The sequence below is a fragment of the Martes martes genome (assembly GCF_963455335.1).
Source record: "Martes martes genome assembly, chromosome: 8".
Taxonomy (NCBI): Eukaryota; Metazoa; Chordata; class Mammalia; order Carnivora; family Mustelidae; genus Martes; species Martes martes.
In genome coordinates, this window is record NC_137895.1 from 8273821 (window position 1) to 8292010 (window position 18190).

Sequence of the window (18190 nt, forward strand, 5' to 3'; positions counted from 1 at the left end):
TTTTTTTTAATTTATTACAAAGGCAATAGTTGTTTAATGTAGAATATTTGGAAGATACAGATAAACAGAAGGGAGAAAAAGAGAAAATAAAATCAGCATATTCCCACCACGCAGATGGTAACTATCCTTCCAGTAACTTCTGTGCACAGTGACGTGTATGTATGCATTACATAAATGGGTGATGACAACAGCTGGCACTTAGTGAATGCTTGGAGGATAGGCACTGTTCTAAGTGCCTTATGTGTGTCGACTCATTTATTACAGCAGCACTATGAGGTAAATACTATTATCCCCACTGTACAGATGAGGAAATGGAGGCACAGGCATGTTAAGGATCTCAGGTCACTCAGCTAGTAAGTGGTAGAGCCAAGATTTAAATCCCGGCTATCTAGTTCCAGACCCTGTATTCCTAACTGCTATTCCATTCTGCCTCTATGCATGTTATTTTGCAATCTGCTTTCTTTTAAAAATTGGGATAAGTGTATAGGCAGTAAAAGTAATCCCTTTACAGGTACAGTTCACTGAGTTTTGATAAAAAGTAAACCACCACCATAATCAAGATACAGGGAATAGGTCCATCAAGAAGTCCCATCATGCCTCTTTGTAGACAGTCTCCTCCCCCATCCCCAGCCTGGTACCCACTGATTTTATTTCTGCCCTTATAGTTTTGTCTTTTCCTGAATTTCATGTAAGCGCAGTCATTCAGTGTTGTAGCCTTTTGCATTTGCCTTCTTTCACTTAGCGTAATGCTTTTGAGGTTCGTACATGTTGTTGTCTGTAGTAGTTCATGTATTTCCTCACTGTTAGAACGTTCCTTCATATGGATGTACCACCATTTTTTATTCCTTTCATAAGCTGAAGGACATTTCAGTTGTTTCTCATTTGGGGCCGTTAAAATAAAGCTGCTATGAATATTCATGGACAGCTCCATATGTGGACATATGTTTTCATTTCCCTTTGTGTAAGTATTCAGGGATGGGATTACTGAGTTGTATGGTAAATCCATGTTTAAGTTTGTAAGAGACTTCCAGACTGTTTTCCCAGATCACCATTTTGTATTCTCCCAGTAATGTCTGAGAGTTTCAGTTGCTCCTCATCCTCACCAGCAAATTCTTTATTGGTAGTGTTTGTATTCTGACATTGGCCAAATTATTATCTTCACATGGTCTTTTGGGGGAAAAGGTGTTGCTTAAGTTAAGGCTTTCTGATATTTTTTTTCTTTTTCTTTCCTTTTCATATTACAAATATTTATTGAACATCTTACAGTGCAAGGGGATGGATGAGTATGTGCAACTCTTACCTCAAAGCCCCCTGGTTGGCCCTATGGGTAGGGGCCATGGCAGAGGATGGAGACACCTGTTCTCCCCCCAGAACAGATTGCTCCACTAGAGGTTTTTGCTTCCATGCCTCTACGTTTTATGCCTTGCTCAGCTTTCAAGTGCTGGGGAACCTTGTGGGGAGAAGAAAATGGTGGCCCATCTGGCCCTAGCTGTGCCGCCCGCCTTACTGACCACCTTAGGGGAAAATGCCCACGAGTGTCAGGATGGCAGCTCTTCCCATAATTAGCTGTGTAGGTTTTTCAGTTTAGTCTGTTGGTGTAGCTGCCCTGATTTTCTACCCAGTGATCTGAATGATGGGGTTATGACATCTAAGGAGTAGAATCAAATGGTGAGCTGAGTTGAGATGGATAAGGGTGTGAATCTCAAATTTTTGCCGTTACAGTATATTGTCTCTGACACTAGCTACCATCTTAAGAGCCTTTATTATTTTTTTATTGTAAATGAAAAAGTCAAATATGTACTGAGCTGTATCTTTTTTTAGAGACTTTGTCGCTAAAATATCTGCAAATTGCCAAGAAGTGTCTGTTCACTCATTTATTCATTCATTGAGCACATTTGCTAATTAACCGTTACGTTTATGGTACTGCTTCTTGATGCTGTGATGTGGCTTATTTCAAAGTAAATTCTTCCCGAGTTTTTCCCTTGGTACTGCCCTTCCTCCCAATTTGGTATCTTTCATCTGTAAACATCTTAAAAACAAATGTCAAGTGAAATAAAATAGTACAGTGTTACAGGTCCTTGTTCCACTTTGGTGCAGACTTTGCACAGGAAGGGAGGGAGGCAGAGGAGAGAAGAGGGAACCTGGTCATGTGATACCACTTGTCTGGCAGAAGCCTTTTGGTTCTGAGCAGAGAAACCAACTGTTTACTATTTTGGGTGAATGAGGTTGGTTGGTTGCTACGAGCGTTTTCTCTAAGGGAACCCTCTTCTCTTCCAGCTCTACACATTGAAATCATCCCAGTCCTGCTTTTTGGCATTTGGGTAGAGGAGGGAGGTGTCTGTGTCGAGGCCCAGTGCTGACAGGAAGAAATGTTTTCCAGGAGACTTACTGATTCTGACCTTCTGCTGTCACTGCTTCTAATGCCCCGCTCCCTAAGTAAACTTGGGATCTAGCTGTTCTTATACCCTCAGCACTGCAGAAACGAAGTGCCCACTTTAAGCTAAAGAACAATGCTAATCAGATTTTCAGCAAATAATAAATGGCCTCTTTAAGGAGTGAGGTAAGGAAGACAGGTTTATTGCAACACTGGCCTTTGGGGCCTCACATCTCCCCCAGCATGCTGGAGGAGAAGACCAAGATTCATCAACCCACCTGCAGGATTCTGCCGTTCTCATGGATTGTCCTGGAGCCCGGAAGGGACAGCTGCTCTGCAGTGCGCCTGGCCCCTTATCACAGTTTTCGGGAAGGTTGGCATATTTATCCTGTTGGGATTTGCATGCTTTTGTTTCCTCCTTAATTCACTGTAGGCTTTTTATCTCGTCCCTGTTCCTCTGCAGCTGGCCAAGCTTTGACTCTGGGTGGTTTACTCTCCCAGAGTTTTTACTAAAGCTTGTTGTTGAGCCCTCAGCAGGTAGACAAGTGAGCATGGTACGATAGGGCACACTTCATGACCTGATGGGGACAATGTTTATGATGTTTTTCTTGCTCCCTTCCTTCCGCCCTTGCACAGCTCACGTACTGAGCCCAGATTATGGAAGAAGGAAGAAAAAAAAACTTTATAAGGTGGGATTCTTCCCCTTTATGTGAGTCAAATGCAGTGTTTTATCAATAAAACATACTCTCGCCATAGGTTCTAGACAAATAAATAGGGAGCTAGTGATGAGGACTTTAGTTTCTTCTGTTAAATACTGAAAGTGGATAGATAACCTCTGAGATCTCATAACACTAAGATACCAGAATTTAAAATAAAATAATATTTGGAAGGCTTTTTCTTTTTACTTATACTGAGTGTTAGTTTGGGTTGTGGGAACAGTTGGGGCTGGCCTTACCAATCTTTTTAGTAATTGTAGAGTTGTATTAGAATTACATCCACATGTATGAAAGATAGCAGGAAATTGTTTATTAGGTTAATACCCATGAAGGATTTTTCCTCTGTGAACATCCCTCTTTTGTGTTTTGAAACTGCTGGGAAAATATTGTTTGGGAGTAGAATGGACACATTTGAGTTCTACAAAAAAAGTTCAGTAATTCTTTCAGGAAAAACTCTTGAGTTATGGAAAAAAATGTGGGGGGGGGAGTAGAGACTTCATTCAAATTCTAACAGATATGAATGGAGAAGAATTGTCAACATTTTCTCTCTCCTAGCTTGGGAAACTTCTCCACTATTGGTTATATAACTGCTACTTTTCTAAAAACTTAGACATTTCTTTTGATTTCTTAAGATCTGTTTGAGACTTTACTAACATTTGACAGGACGGTTTGAGCTTGTGGTATCAGCAGTGAATGAATCCACTGATGAGGAGATGAGTGATTATCAGTGCCCAGTTTGCAAAGAGAATGATTTAAAAAACAGACTGAGAGGCAGTTGATTTTTTTTTTTTAATATCTAAAAGTGTTATAATGTCAAAGAAACACCACAGTAACATTTCAGGGAAGGGTATTTGAAAGGGAAAGACAGTATAGCTTAGGACCTAAAGCTTTGGGATACCACTGTTGACTTTTTGTAACCAGAAGATTATAGTGTTTCAGATTCCCAGTATGAATATTAAGAATAGCTTTGTTTCAAGTGTATCAGTGTATAGGAAATAGAAATGCAGACTTGGCATAAGTAGGATCAGAATGGCCATTTTAGAAAGCTAGCCAAAGCAATTGACTATATGTTTTTCTGATTTTATACTGTACTTGGAACTTTGTATCTAGAATTCTTTGTCTGTTGGATCTTGAGAGAACTCACATTAAGTTTTCTACCAGTATACATTGTTTTTTAAAAATGATTGTCGGGGCGCCTGGGTGGCTCAGTAGGTTAAGCCTCTGCCTTCAGCTCAGGTCATGATCTCGGGGTCCTGGGATCGAGCCCCACATCGGGCTCTCTGCTCAGCGGGGGTCCTGCTTCCCCTTTTTTCTCTGCCTGCTGCTCTGCCTGCTTGTGATCTCTCTCTCTGTCAAATAAATAAATAAAGTCTTTAAAAAAAAAGATTGTCATTTTATAAGCTTCACTGAAGAAATAGATTGTGCATTAGATAGCGAAAGTATAAAGGATGTCCAGAATTACTCCTTTTTGGCTGAAGCAGGTGTTTGAGGGATAAAGACAGTTCTTCCTTCAGATACACAAAACTACCCAGAGGAAGCGACTCTTCTCAGTCTTGTGTTTTATTATTATAGATAAATGCCTGATGATAATCTTTTCCTTCTTTCATATTTTTCTTAGCTCTTTTATTTTTCCCAAGTTAAAAAAAAGGGGGGGGGATTACACATTTCTCAAGAGAATTGCTTTGGACCATAGGAGGCTATGTGTGATACTTTTCCTGCTGTTTCAGTTGACAGCACAAGGATAGGGACCACACTTTTATTTACCCCTTATGGCATTAGGACCTGTGGTTTTCTTGACTTTGGCAAGGATCAGAACTGTATTTTTTTTTAGAAGCCTTGAAAGATTGATGTCTTGAAGTTTAATGCAGCTTTCTGGTACAGCACTGCCCAGTACTGTATCAGCATTGTCCAATACAGTAGCTACTTGCTATATGTGGCTGTTGAGCCTTGAAATGTGGCTGGACTGACTAAGAAACTGAATTTTTAGTTTTATTTAATTTTAACTGAATTTGAAGAGCACAAGTGGCAAGTGGCTATCATATTGGATAGTATAATTTCAGACCCTTCACAGCCTGACCTTCACCTGCCTTTCTGGCTACCTTCTACTCCCCTTTCACAAACTTTGTTCTCCATCTAAATTGGAATACCTTAGTTATATTCTTAACCTTGTAGTATTTCCTACCTCTGGGTCTTGGCTCCTTGCTAGTTTTTGGGTTTTGTTCATACCTAGTGTATAAAGTCCTCCAGAGAAGGTTTATATGCTGCTGTTCCTACAAAGCTTGCCTGATCCTTTTTGTACTCTAGTGATTTATTCTCTGCAAACTCATAGCACTTATAACACTGTCCTTGATTACAGTGATTTATTTCACATTTTTTATCCTCGATAGAGAAGATTATTTCTATATTATTTATATTATTTATATTTTATTTATATATATTATTTATATATTATTATATTTATAAATTCCTTGAGGGGTTTAGGTTTTATGGTTGTATGTATGTAATTGGCTTACCCTTTTCTCTTTTTTCCCCCTTTTAAAGTGCTCATTAATGAAGTGTGTTTATACACAGTAGGTGGTTAATAATGCGTTAGCTGAGTTAGTCTGCTGAGGGTACTGTGCTTCCTGGCACTAGAGGGCAGTATCATGCCCATAAGCAAAAATGTGTTATCCTAAATGAGATACATTTTGAGCACTCCATCCTAATTGAGTTTTATTCAGTATCTCATATTAATAATTCTGGCCTTCAAAAGAAACTCTGATCCTTTTAAAAAATATTTTATCCATTCATTTGAGAGAATGAGAGAGCGCATGCACGAGAGCACAAATTGGGGGGTGTGCAGAGGGAGAGGCAGACTCCTTGCCAAGCAGGAAGCCCGACGTGGGGTTCTATCCCAGGACCCTGAGATCATGACCCGAGCCCAGGCAAATGCTTAACCGGCTGAACCACCCAGGCGCCCCTCAGATCTTTTAATTGTCAATGATATTAATAAATAACCTTTCCCCACAATTGTCTTGAATTAGATTTAGAATATGACCCTGGTCCAGGAGATTGGTGAGATTCTCACTGGGAAGAAACTTGGTACATCTGAGAAACACTGGCCAAGGCATTAGGTGTCAGAGATAATTCCTTGAGGGCTGAAAGCCTTTTTGTGGTAGGCAGCTTGTGTTCCAGCGCTGAACTGATAGTCAAGAACCTGAAGTTCTTGGTTCGATCTTGCCAATGTGAGTTTGGCTAAATTACTCTAAGCTTGGCGAACCAGTTTCTTTCGTTGTATCATGGGTATAATGTCTGCTATCCTAACTCATAGAGTCAAATAAGATCATATGTATGAAAGTAGCGTTGTAAAGTATTATATATTATTTTTATGAGCTATTTTTATTATATTTTTTATTTTTCTTCTCAGTTCCTACTGTGTAACCTAGTACCAAGGCACGTACATAGTAAATGATTGATTATAAATATTTATGACATCTTTTTGAATATTTTTTGTAAAGAATATACTCTGTAAAGGCTGATGAGAGATGCATTTGCTCCCACCTAGGCTGCGCACACTGAGAAGTGACTATAGTCACAATAGTTTGGTTGACACATATCCTGTCCTTTGGTGTTATGCAGCCTTAAAATGAGCTGTATGTGAGATAGATCTGTATGGGTGTGTATAAACTAAATATGTATATAAACTCTTTTTTTAGTCTCCTCTCTAGTGAATTTATTTTTGTAGATGTCCTACCCTTCCTAATATTAGTTAAAATACTCAGAATAAGCCAATTATTGCGGGGGGGTTTTTGAAACCATAGAAAACCCTGTTCAAATACAGTTATTTAGCCAAAACTGATGTAGTTTGGAAATACACATGAACATATTTTCCTACAGGTTTGTGAGTTAGAAAAGAAGCTATTCTAGAAGAGGGCAGTGTAGGGGTGCTTTTGTTGAGAACAGGCATCAGCATGGAGCCTTCTCTAGTAAATCATTAGATGCATCAAATAAAATGTTCAGCTGAAGTTCCTGCAATCCCACAGTTACCAAATACTCTTGCTAAAGAGAGTTGCAGTCAAAATATCTGCAATCGAATCATTTCCTGTTCGGGCTTGCAGGTGGGGAACTTTCTGAAACTGCAGTCCTGTGAGATTAGTTATGCAGAAGATGCCTTGGTGGGATAGGCCTTGACATTAAATGACAACCTAGCAAGTGTGAGGGCGAAGAGGGTACCCCGGGATCCTACAACTAACCAGACCAAGGCATGGAGATCAGGATATGCAGACCCACTCCCATGGAGGGATCTGAATAAAGCTTCTGTAGGGCATTCAGATATGTGCTGAACACACTCGGGCAGCGGGCCAGGCAGATGGCACATTCCTGTACTGACCTTCGGAGGCCTGGCAGATTACAAAGCTAGCATTGGAGGCGTGGTTGTGCTCTGGCACGAACAGCCCCGACAGCCTGCATTTCATCTAGCATTTGGTCCTCCCCAGTTGAAGGGATGCCTTGGGACTGGGTAGGTATCCGAGTCCACTTAGGGACTGGCCTGTATTTTCGTACCCCTGTCCCTCTTGGAGTCGACTTTTACTGTCAGCACAGCACCAGAAATGACTCATATCCTCTGAGAGATTCCTCCAGACTGGGGATGACCCAGGGTTAGCCTTTGAGATGAATTGACTCCTCTACCTTCCTACCTTGACTTGAGTTAGTCTTGAGTAACTCACATTTTTAGGTTTGACTAAGCCTTTCATAGGAAAGATAGGTGGGGGCTAGGCGAGGTAAGCTGCAGTCGGCCGTCCCTTCTTTGGTTCCAGGGCATCCCTTTGGCTGTGTAAAGGAAATTGGGTATGATACACTTCTTAAGCTTCACCCCCCCCTTTCCTGTTGCCCTTTTGATTTTTTTTAATCTGATACTGAGCCTCTCCTCCCCCCACTCACACACCAATGGAGTCTCCTAAGCTATTTCTGTCGGTTTAATGATCTCCAGCTGTTGCTGTAGTTCTGGCTGTTTTCATGCTTTGATGAGGCAGAAGAACCAGAAAAAGAGGGGTCTTTCTTGGGTATCACACAGAGTGTGAGACAAATGTAATGCATTTTTTTTTCCCAAAACAACTAGGGCGAGGCTTCTTAAAGAAGGCTGTTAATACTGGGATGATTCGAAAATGCGGGAGGAGGGAAATTACAAGCTAGTCTTTCCGGGACATTTTAAAAATAAGCATTCTGCTGATAGGTGTGGCACCTTCTGCATCCCTCAAAATTATGTTAGAAAAATGTGGTATGTGGTAACTGGGTAATTGTTTCATTACTCTGCATTCTACTTCCATTTTAGCTTTGGAGCTGGAATGCCCCCTCCACCCCTGGTCTGTGTTGAAGGAATCAAACATCTAAAGCCAAAGGATTCTGTGATAGGCAAATGTATGGAAATCATTCCTGAAGTGGCCAGAAAAGGCATTGATTTCAGTTCTGCTTTAACTTAATGTAGGTTTGTTTCGTAAAATTTTGTGCAAAACCTGTAGTAATGACATGTTCCACTTGCAAATTTGACCACACAAACTTCAGGAAATACAAAGTTGCAGTTCTTCAAACAACATGAACTCTCTCACAGTTACATATACATTTACTTCTGAGATGTTTCCACTAAACGAGAGAATGGGGAGTAGGAAAATCCTTCAGTAGTTAAATGGGCTGCTGTATTTTAATAGACTGGCTTTCCCTTTATGTATTTGATCTTGAGAATTGTAACTCTTGCAACAATATTAGCTGATAGACTTATAGCTTTCATACTTCACATGCTGCATGAAATTTAACTCTCCCTCTTTTTTGCCTTTCCGTCTTCTACAGAAAAGAACAATTTTGCTGTAGCTTTACCAAAGTTAATTTTAAAATACTTTTTTTTTTGAGACAAATAGTTACAATTTTACATCGCTTAGGACTTAAGGAGAGAAGCTATCATTTTTTTCCCTTAAGTACCCATAGAGAAATTTACATATAAATTTTAAGAACTTTCAGATTTTGTGTGTGTATTTTTAGCACACGTGGCCAAATTTCTCATTTCTAATCACCTGTTTCCTAATCCTTGCCCTAGAGGAAATTTGTTTTCATTTATTTTATTTATTTATTTTTTAAGATTTTATTTATTTGACAGAGAGTGAGAGAGCACAAGCAGGGAGAGCAACAGTGGGAGAGGGAGAAGCAGGCTCCCCACTGAGCAGGGAGCCCAGTGTGGGGCTCTGTCCCAGGACCCTGGGATCATGACCTGAGCCAAAGGCAGACACTTAACCAACTATTGATCTCAGATCAGGTCTTGATCCTCAGGGTTGTGAGTTCAAGCCCTACACTGGGCTCCACACTGGACATCTAGTCTCCTCAAACAACAACAAAAGCAACAAAAATCAGGATTTACCTTTTTAATTTTTTTCTCAAAATGTCAGTTAAATGAGCTGTTATTAATTACTGCAAACCCTTGAAAGTTAATTTCAAAAATAGGAAGAAGCTAAATAGAATAAGCCTGTCGGGAGAGTTTAAAGTACTTTGGTAGGAAAAAAACTAACTTACTAAATATTTACAGAAATATATGGGGATATAGGCCTCCCTCATAATTTCAGTCCTGAGTATTCTACCATGCTATGTCTTTCAGGGCCACATTATTATTAGAGATCTAGAAAGAATAAGTACTCTAATACAGTTTTAAGGGAAAGAATTTTTGTCACTTCTGGCTTGCTGTAGAATAACCATGCCCTGTTCCAAGTTTTGAATCTGTTCACCTGTCACCTACCCTCAGCAAAGTTGGGTGCAAAATGTCAGCACCAGTAATACACTCAGAGAATAGCAGATGAGATTCAAGGCTGCCCACATTTCCTGGGTGAACGTGCAGAACTAATGCTGCAGGGAAAACACTGTTCCTGGTGCCTTTAACTTCGGAAGGGTTTGTTCAGATGGTCCTGCCAGTCTAAAGGAAGCACGTTCCCAGTGTACCTTCACCCCATTCAGATGCCTGGTGCAAGTACGTGTTATGCTCAGATCTTGTGTGATGGAGTTAGCTGTCTGAGCACCGTGTTATGGATCCTCAGGAGAGAGACCGATGACATCGAAGTAGCAGGCAGTTTGAGATCTGCCCGCTGCAGTTAAAGAAGGACATTACTTCACGGGGGAGATGAACAGCTACCCAAAATGAAATGGTGAGCCCCAGATTTTGAGGATATGGGAAAGAGTTTGATTTATTTACTTACTTACGCGTATTATTTTTGTTATGCCTCTGGCATTAAATGTGTTGTAGCAGAAAAAGCATAGGCTTTGATATCAGGCCAACTTGTGTTTGAACTCTGGCTCTACCTCTTACTAGCTGTGCACACAGTTACTTAACCTCTTCGAACTGCTGTTTCTTCTTCTGTAAAATGGAGGTAATATGTACCTCACATAGCTGTTGAGATGAAATGAGTCACTGTAGTGGTATATCCCACTGAGAGTTCAACAGACTAGATTCCTCATCTCTTATATCTGAGTTTCCTTCTCAAGACAGGCCTCTTCTCACTCAGTGCCTTTGTGCATGTTCTATTTCTGCTGCCTGGAACACTCTCCAGATCTTTTCAAGGTTTATCATATTATGTAGGATTTTGTGTAAGAGTCATCTGTCTCTTCCACAAGCCTTCCATGTGTACTTTGTGTAGAATTACCACCCCCAGTCACTCTCTGTTCTTTTATTCTGCTGTACTTTTCTTCACATAATGTACCATTGGAAATTATAACATAAATAACTTACTATGTTTCTCCCACTAGAACATATGTCTGTGAGGGCAAGGACTTCATCTATCCATTTTCCTGCTGTATCACCTGGAATAGTGCCCAGCGTATAGTAAGTGCACACTGAGTATCAGTTCAGTGAATGAATGAATCAACTCAGAATCTCTGCGACACCAGGAAAAACCCCTGGCAGAATGCAGGAATGAAGTTGTACCAGGAGGCAGGTGCTCTCTGCTTTTCAGTGTGGATGTCTCTGCACGGAGAGCCAAATGGGAAGTAGGCCTGTGAAGTTCTCTTGTGTCCTTCGCCTTCTGTCTCTGGGAGGAGCCCCTTTGAATGACCTTTACACGTTGGCCACTATCATCCTGTTAGTCTCTATTCCTTCTGGAATTTTAATATAAGGAGCCTTTTAGATTCTAGATTTCTGAAATGCCTTGTGCTATTCACTGAAATCACCTGGATTTTCCCTACTAGTAAGTAGATAATTTTTTTTCCAGCCACATCATGCAGAAAGCACTATTAATAGTGTCATTTTTAAACATGAGGAACTGGTCTGTTCTATGAAGGAAGAGAAACATAACCTATAATAGTGGCTGAGAGCTCTGGCTGCAGATCGAAATGGAGCTGGATGACCTCAGGCAAAGTTGCTTAATGTGTCTTACGCTCAATTTCCTCAGCTACAAAATAGTGTAATAATAGCACCTTCCACATAGCTTTGTTTTAAGAATTGAATAAGATGGGGTACCTGGGTGGCTCAGTCAGTTACGTGACCTTGATTTTGGCTCAAATCATGATCTCAGGGGTGTGAGACTGAGCTCCATGTCAGGCTCCAGCTGGTCACAGAGCCTGCTTAAGATTCTCTCTTTCCCTCTCCTTATGCTCCTCAAGGTCCCAGCCCTCTCTTTGGAAAAAAAAAAAAAAAAAAATTAAGTTGCCACATGCATGTTTTCAGTATTTTATTATTTCATAATACAGAGACCTTTTATATTGTACATAGTTCAGTGGCTCGAGTTAGATTTTCATAAGCTTATCCTTTTGTAAATACATGTCAGGGTAGATTCACAAGTAACCTGCATTTGCCACCCCAGGGAGATACCTGATCTCTCTGCCTGAAGGTCTCAGAGTATTCAGGTTAAATAGATAATATTTATCATTTTTTGGTATTAATTCTGATATCTAAAGCAGATTATTTGAGAGATCACTTAACTCATGTTTATACAATACATACAGAGATAGAAGAGAAATTTATAGGATTGTGAAAGGGTTGAATAATTGAGGATATTGATAAAACAATCCAACTTGAAATCTCATAGGTGGTTTTTTGCATGTGTGATTTTATTTATTTTTTTAAGATTTATTTGTTTATTTCAGGGAGAGAGAGAATGAGCACATAAGTTGGGGAAGAGCAGAGGGAGAGGGAGAAGGGAAGCAGACTCCCCCCTGAGTGGGGAACCAAAGGAAGGCTTGATCTCACAACTGAGATCATGACCAAGCTGAAGTCAGTCACTTAACCCACTGAGCCACTCAGGCACTCCTCGTATGTGCGATTTTAGAATTAGGAATTTTTCTCTTCAGGATTACATTGTGGTTCATTGTATTTGTTTATGCCACATTCGTTTTATATTTTGAATTTATTAGAAGCCCCATTATTATTCTTAATAATTAGTCATGTATGGGAATGAATCCATAATTTCTTTCTGTCCAGTAGATGGTAATGTTTCAGTTTGAAAAACCTGACCCTTAAAATATTTTAGTAATTGATTCATAAATTTTCTGAAGGGAGAGCAAATCCATATTTTTTTAAATAAGCCTTTTATTTTGGAATAACTTTACACTTACCAAAAAGTCACAGATAGTATAGAGAGTTCCTGTATACTCTTCACCCAGTTGCCCTTATGTTAGCTTCTTATATAACTCTGGTACATTTGTCAAAACTAAGAGGTTAACATTGGTATACTACTAAGTAAATTCCAAACTTTTCGTGGCTTTCATATGCCTTCCTACTGATTTCCTTTTTCTGTTCTAAGATCCAATCCAGGGTACTTCATTGCTTATGATTTTTAATGGTGAATCGGTAGGATCCCAGAGAGAATTACCTTACTTTTCTTACCTCCACCTCCTTTTGTCTTAACTCTGGATCTGCAGGTCCTTTTTTCTCCGGCAACAGATGAATGACCTTTCTGGGTCCTTTAACCCCTATTTCTGTATTGACAGCTTGGAATTTCAGCAACATGCTTTGAACAATCATCATACATTCAGTTTTTTTAATCCCATCCCTCCTTTTCCCCTCCCCTACAACGGCAGCTCCCTCCTGGTTCCCCCTGCCCCAGAACACATAGGATATGATTTTAAATAAGATGCTTTGATGTAAGGCCCTTTTACTTTGCAAAATAAAACATGTTATTGGAAGTGTGGTACCAAATTACTAGCAGTGTCCATTCCTGTCCTAAAGAAAAGCTAGTTGAGATAAAGATTTATATTCTAGGAAAATGTTTATAGTCCATGTTATGGTTTTACAAAGCACTTTTCACATACGTTGTAGTTTTTTGTTTTGTTTTTGTTTTTGTGTTCTGTTTTTTAGCTCAAAGCATGGGACTTATTTTTAGGAGTTGTATTATAGAGGGAAAATTGAGGCTAAAAGAAGTTAAGTGACTTGATTAGGTAGCAACAGAGGCAGGACTAGAACTTGTGTCTTCTGATTTTTTCTCTGATGTTCTTTCTTCTTCCCTTATAGGTCAGTTCTGTAAATGTATTGTATTCACTTGCAACTTATAAAATATTCATATAACCAACCCAGTATGCATTGCTTGCCCCGTTCCCTAGAAATTATAGTTTGGTTAACAGTAAACCCTTCTGGTTAAGGGTAGGACTAATTCTGGAATACACTGGGGCCTTAAAAATGCTCTTGTTTGGGGCGCCTGGGTGGCTCAGTCAGTCAGGTATCTGCCTTCAGCTTGGGTCATGATCCCGGGGTTCTGGGATCGAGCCCTGCATCGGGATCCCTGCTCGGCGGGAAGCCCACTTCTCCCTCTCCCACTCCCCTGCTTCTGTTCCCTCTCTGGCTGTGTCTCTCTCTGTCAAATGAATAAATAAAATCTTTTTTTTAAAAAAAGGCTCTTGTTTATATCAGAAGCACAAGCCAGAAACAAATTTTTGGTGCACTGTACACTGTGCTAACACATTCAGGCTGGTCCCCAAGTTGAAGGGAGAAAATTAGTCATGAAGGGTCTAGAGAAACTTAGAGGTGAGAAAGTGCAGGGGAAGAGAACAGTCCCGGGGACGCTGGAAGACAGAGTAGGGGCAGAGAACCAGAATGCAGGAGAGGTGATGGGAAGGAATAAGGCAGCGCGGATGCCTCACTTTCTTTTTATATCTTTCTCATCTCTTTCAGGAAAGATTTGTGGGAAATTAGAATAAATAGGGACTTAGAAGAGTGTTTTACTTTTTGGAAACAATCTCAAGAAATTACTTGAAACTTTAGTAAAACTGATCATGAGGATAAAAAATTTTTTTTAATTTTTTTATTTTTTTATAAACATATAATGTATTTTTATCCCCAGGGGTACAGATCTGTGAATTGCCAGGTTTACACACTTCACAGCACTTACCATAGCACATACCCTCACCAATGTCCATAACCCCACCCCCCTCTCTCGACCCCCTCCCCCCAGCAACCCTCAGTTTCTTTTGTGAGATTAAGAGTCACTTATGGTTTGTCTCCCTCCCAATCCCATCTTGTTTCATTTATTCTTCTCCTACCCCCCTAACCCCCCATGTTGCATCTCCACTTCCTCATATCAGGGAGATCATATGATAGTTGTCTTTCTCCGACTGACTTATTTCACTAAGCATGATACCCTCTAGTTCCATCCACGTCATCACAAATGGCAAGATTTCTTTTCTTTTGATGGCTGCATAATATTCCATTGTGTATATATATATATATATATATATATATATATATATATACATACACCACATCTTCTTTATCCATTCGTCTGTTGATGAACATCTATGTTCTTTCCATAGTTTGGCTATTGTAGACATTGCTGCTATAAACATTCGGGTGCATGTGCCCCTTCGGATCACTACGTTTGTATCTTTAGGGTAAATACCCAGTAGTGCAGTTGCTGGGTCATAGGGTAGTTCTATTTTCAACTTTTTGAGGAACCTCCATGCTGTTTTCCAGAATGGTTGCACCAGCTTGCATTCCCACCAACAGTGTAGGAGGGTTCCCCTTTCTCCGCAGAGGATAAAAAATTTTAAGGCCCCATTTGTTGTGTTCACTCTTCTTACGCCACATAACAAAGATTTTATTTCTCCGTGACTTCCAGTGGTAGGCACTGTCACCTTTGTGTTCTCAGTGTGTGTTTTTAAAAAAAAAAAAAAAAAAAAATATATATATATATATATATATATATATATATATATAAAACTATTTGGATTTTTATTATTTTTAAGATACCAAAGCTTCTTTTTATTATATATGTATACATGTATATCACACATAAGACCAGATGACTGAATTTGATAGGGACCCTTAATATAGTAGGGCATATGTATTGGCTAAGTTGCATTTTCCTATGACTTTTTTTTTTAAAGATTTTCTTTATTTATTTGACAGATAGAGATCACAAGTAGGCAGAGATGCAGGCAGAGAGAGGAAGGGAAGCAGGCTCCTTGCTGAGCAGAGAGCCCTATGCGGGGCTCGATCCCAGGACCCTGAGATCATGACCTGAGCCCAAGGCAGAGGCTTAACCTGCTGAGCCACCCAGGCGCCCCTTCCTATGACTTTTTAAGTAAAAGTCTAGATTACAGGCATCAGATTTCTTATAGCATCATATTTCTCATTTTGAGTCTCTCTTAAGAATTCATGAGAATGAGAACCATGTCTTATTCACATATGTAGTACCCAGTACTCTAGTATGAAACCTTGGGTTTGAGAGTGCAAAAGATCACAAAAGGATGTATTGAATAATGGCAGCAGTCTAATTGCTTAGTTGGAATGTGGTGTCTGAGTATTTCTTTGAAAATACTCTTTTACAAGTACGTATTTGATGTTTGTTTTCGTACAAACTCCACCAAAGGCATCGACTTTGGTCATTGCTGTAATCCCCAGCAGCAAGCGAAGTATCTGGCATGTATAGCAAAGCCTCATATTTCTTGAATGACTGCATAAGGAGAGTTTTGACAAGAAACTAAGGAAGAACTGAAGAGGGCATGAGTATGAGGTGAATTGGTGTGCTTACCCACTGGTATGTGAAATGTAAAGCAACTGAGTAAATAAGCATAAAGTGAATACATGAAACTGTGTGCCTTAGCTTACTTATTTTAATAAGTTTACCCCGAGGTGTCTGTTTTTTAAGGAGTTTTAGTATCTTAAACAATTGGCTATATATAGTAGTAAAGAGGAAATGTGAAAAGCTAGTTATTGTAGAACATATAAAGGAGAAACTATGAATTCCAGGGTCTGACCTCTGTCATATCCTTCATTCTTTTCTTGTAAACCATGAATCATAACTCGTACTTATTTATATGTGATTTGCTGTCTGTTTCCCCGCCGGACTGAAAGCTTTATGGTAGCAGAGACCACAGGTGTACCCAGCACCTAGCACGGGGCCCGATGTACTTCAGTTGTTTGTTTGTTTTTAAGATTTTATTTATTTATTTAACAGAGATACAGCAAGAGAGGGAGCACAAGCAGGGGGAGTGGGAGAGGGAGAAGCAGGCTTCCCACTGACTGAGCAGGGAGCCTGATGCGTGGCTCGATCCCAGGACCCTGAGCTGAATGCAGACGCTTAACAACTGAGCCACCCAGGTGCCCCACATTAGTTGTTTAGTAAACATCTGTTAGATGAATGGAGAACCATCCCCCTATCCCAACTCTGAGTTTGTATTTTGGTGTGATGCTATAGAGTAACCCAGGCAGCAGAACACGTGGGCTAATCCCCTCTTCTGGGAGCACCCTTCACGTGCTTTTAATCCTATATTCTAAGGATGAAACTAGTGAGTATTTGGAGAATATAGCCTTTGGTTCTAAGTGATAGGTGATGTGTTTTTATAAGTTATAAAATCACTAAATGATTTTTTAAGGCATACAGGATAAACTGAAGTATAAAATACACCAATAGGTATAATTCATTGCTACACAGATGAGTATTTGAATTATTAGCATGCTAAGCTTCACCTAAGGCTAAAACCCACTCTGTTCCTTCTCTGACTTCCGAATGAGACAGATTCTCCAGTTTGAAGGTAGAGGTAGTGATGTCTGTTGCTGAATTAATTTGTGTTTGCTTATTTATTCTAGGACTGGGACCTAAAGGTTATTAAGGAGAAAACAATGGATGAGTTACTAGGAGATCAGGCTTTGGAAATGCCCTTGACGTTAGAATATTCTTTGAAGAGGTCTTACTGAGCAAAGGATTGTTCCAAAGGAGGGTTTTTGTTCTTTTGCTATCGTTCCCATACTGATCTCTTTTCTGTTCTTTTCTGCTTCCCTCATAAATACTTCATCTCCCTGTTCTAGAAGCCTTTGTGGAATCAGTAATGGACAAGTATCAATAAGCTGAGAACAGCGTGCCAAGCTGCACGTCTGTCTCCCTCCCCAGTGAAATCCAGGACTACCAACCAGTGGAAGCCACAGAGCTGGGCTTGAGGACATACCACTTATATTTGGCTTTTTCTTTCCAGTCCTGATTGATTTGTTTGTTTGATGTGTCCTTTTCTTTGGCACATTACCTCTTGAATGCCGTCAACATACTTCCATGGTTTTTACAGGGCAGAAGCTCATGAAGTTTACTCCTTTACTTTGATTTCCCAAGAAGCCAGTTATTCAGACAGCACTTGATCAGTCACCTTTGTTGGAAACAGGTGGGAAATTTGATTAATTCTGTGGGGAGTGCGGAACCTAGGGTTCCCCACTTCATTGGTTTGGTTTCTTTTTATTCCATTCCTTCTTCTGGCAGGCAGCTCAGTCGATTCACCATCCATCAGCTTTAAAGACATCTGTTCATCTATATATAGGCTGCCTGCACAGACATACTTAGAAACATGATATATTAAATTAGTGGAATTCAATAACAGTGAAAGTATAGACTCGTGCATGTACACAAATAGGTATTTTGTTTAGTTTTTATCCACGTGGGGAGTGGAGAGGAAATCTAAGTGAGTATAATGAATAGAAAGATTTTGTCGAATTCCTACTCTTTTGAATCTCCTTGGTCTAGCACCGTCGAGGAGTGTAACCATCTGAAACTAGTGCCCGGTACTCCTTGGTGATGGTGGATGTACATTAAATGTGTGGCCTCTGAAATGTAGCCCTGGCTGGAGTACCTTCTGTAGGGGACTCAGCCCATGTGGCTCTTATGCTGTGTACGGA

The 18190-nt window shown here is 40.0% G+C and overlaps 1 protein-coding gene across 3 annotated transcripts in view; it reads left to right on the forward strand.

Annotated features, from left to right (window-relative positions):
* Positions 1–18190, forward strand: part of MRTFA (myocardin related transcription factor A) — a gene marked incomplete at its 5' end in the record, with an annotated part of 119833 nt that overhangs the window by 56199 nt on the left and 45444 nt on the right. The window contains one exon of one of the 3 annotated variants that reach the window (XM_080811271.1): positions 2540–2747. The exons of the other annotated variants lie outside the window; for them this stretch is intronic. Coding sequence (XP_080667397.1) covers positions 2540–2747 — 208 coding nt within the window. Of the gene's footprint in view, positions 1–2539; positions 2748–18190 lie in introns of those variants that run through there. 3 annotated transcript variants of the gene reach the window in all.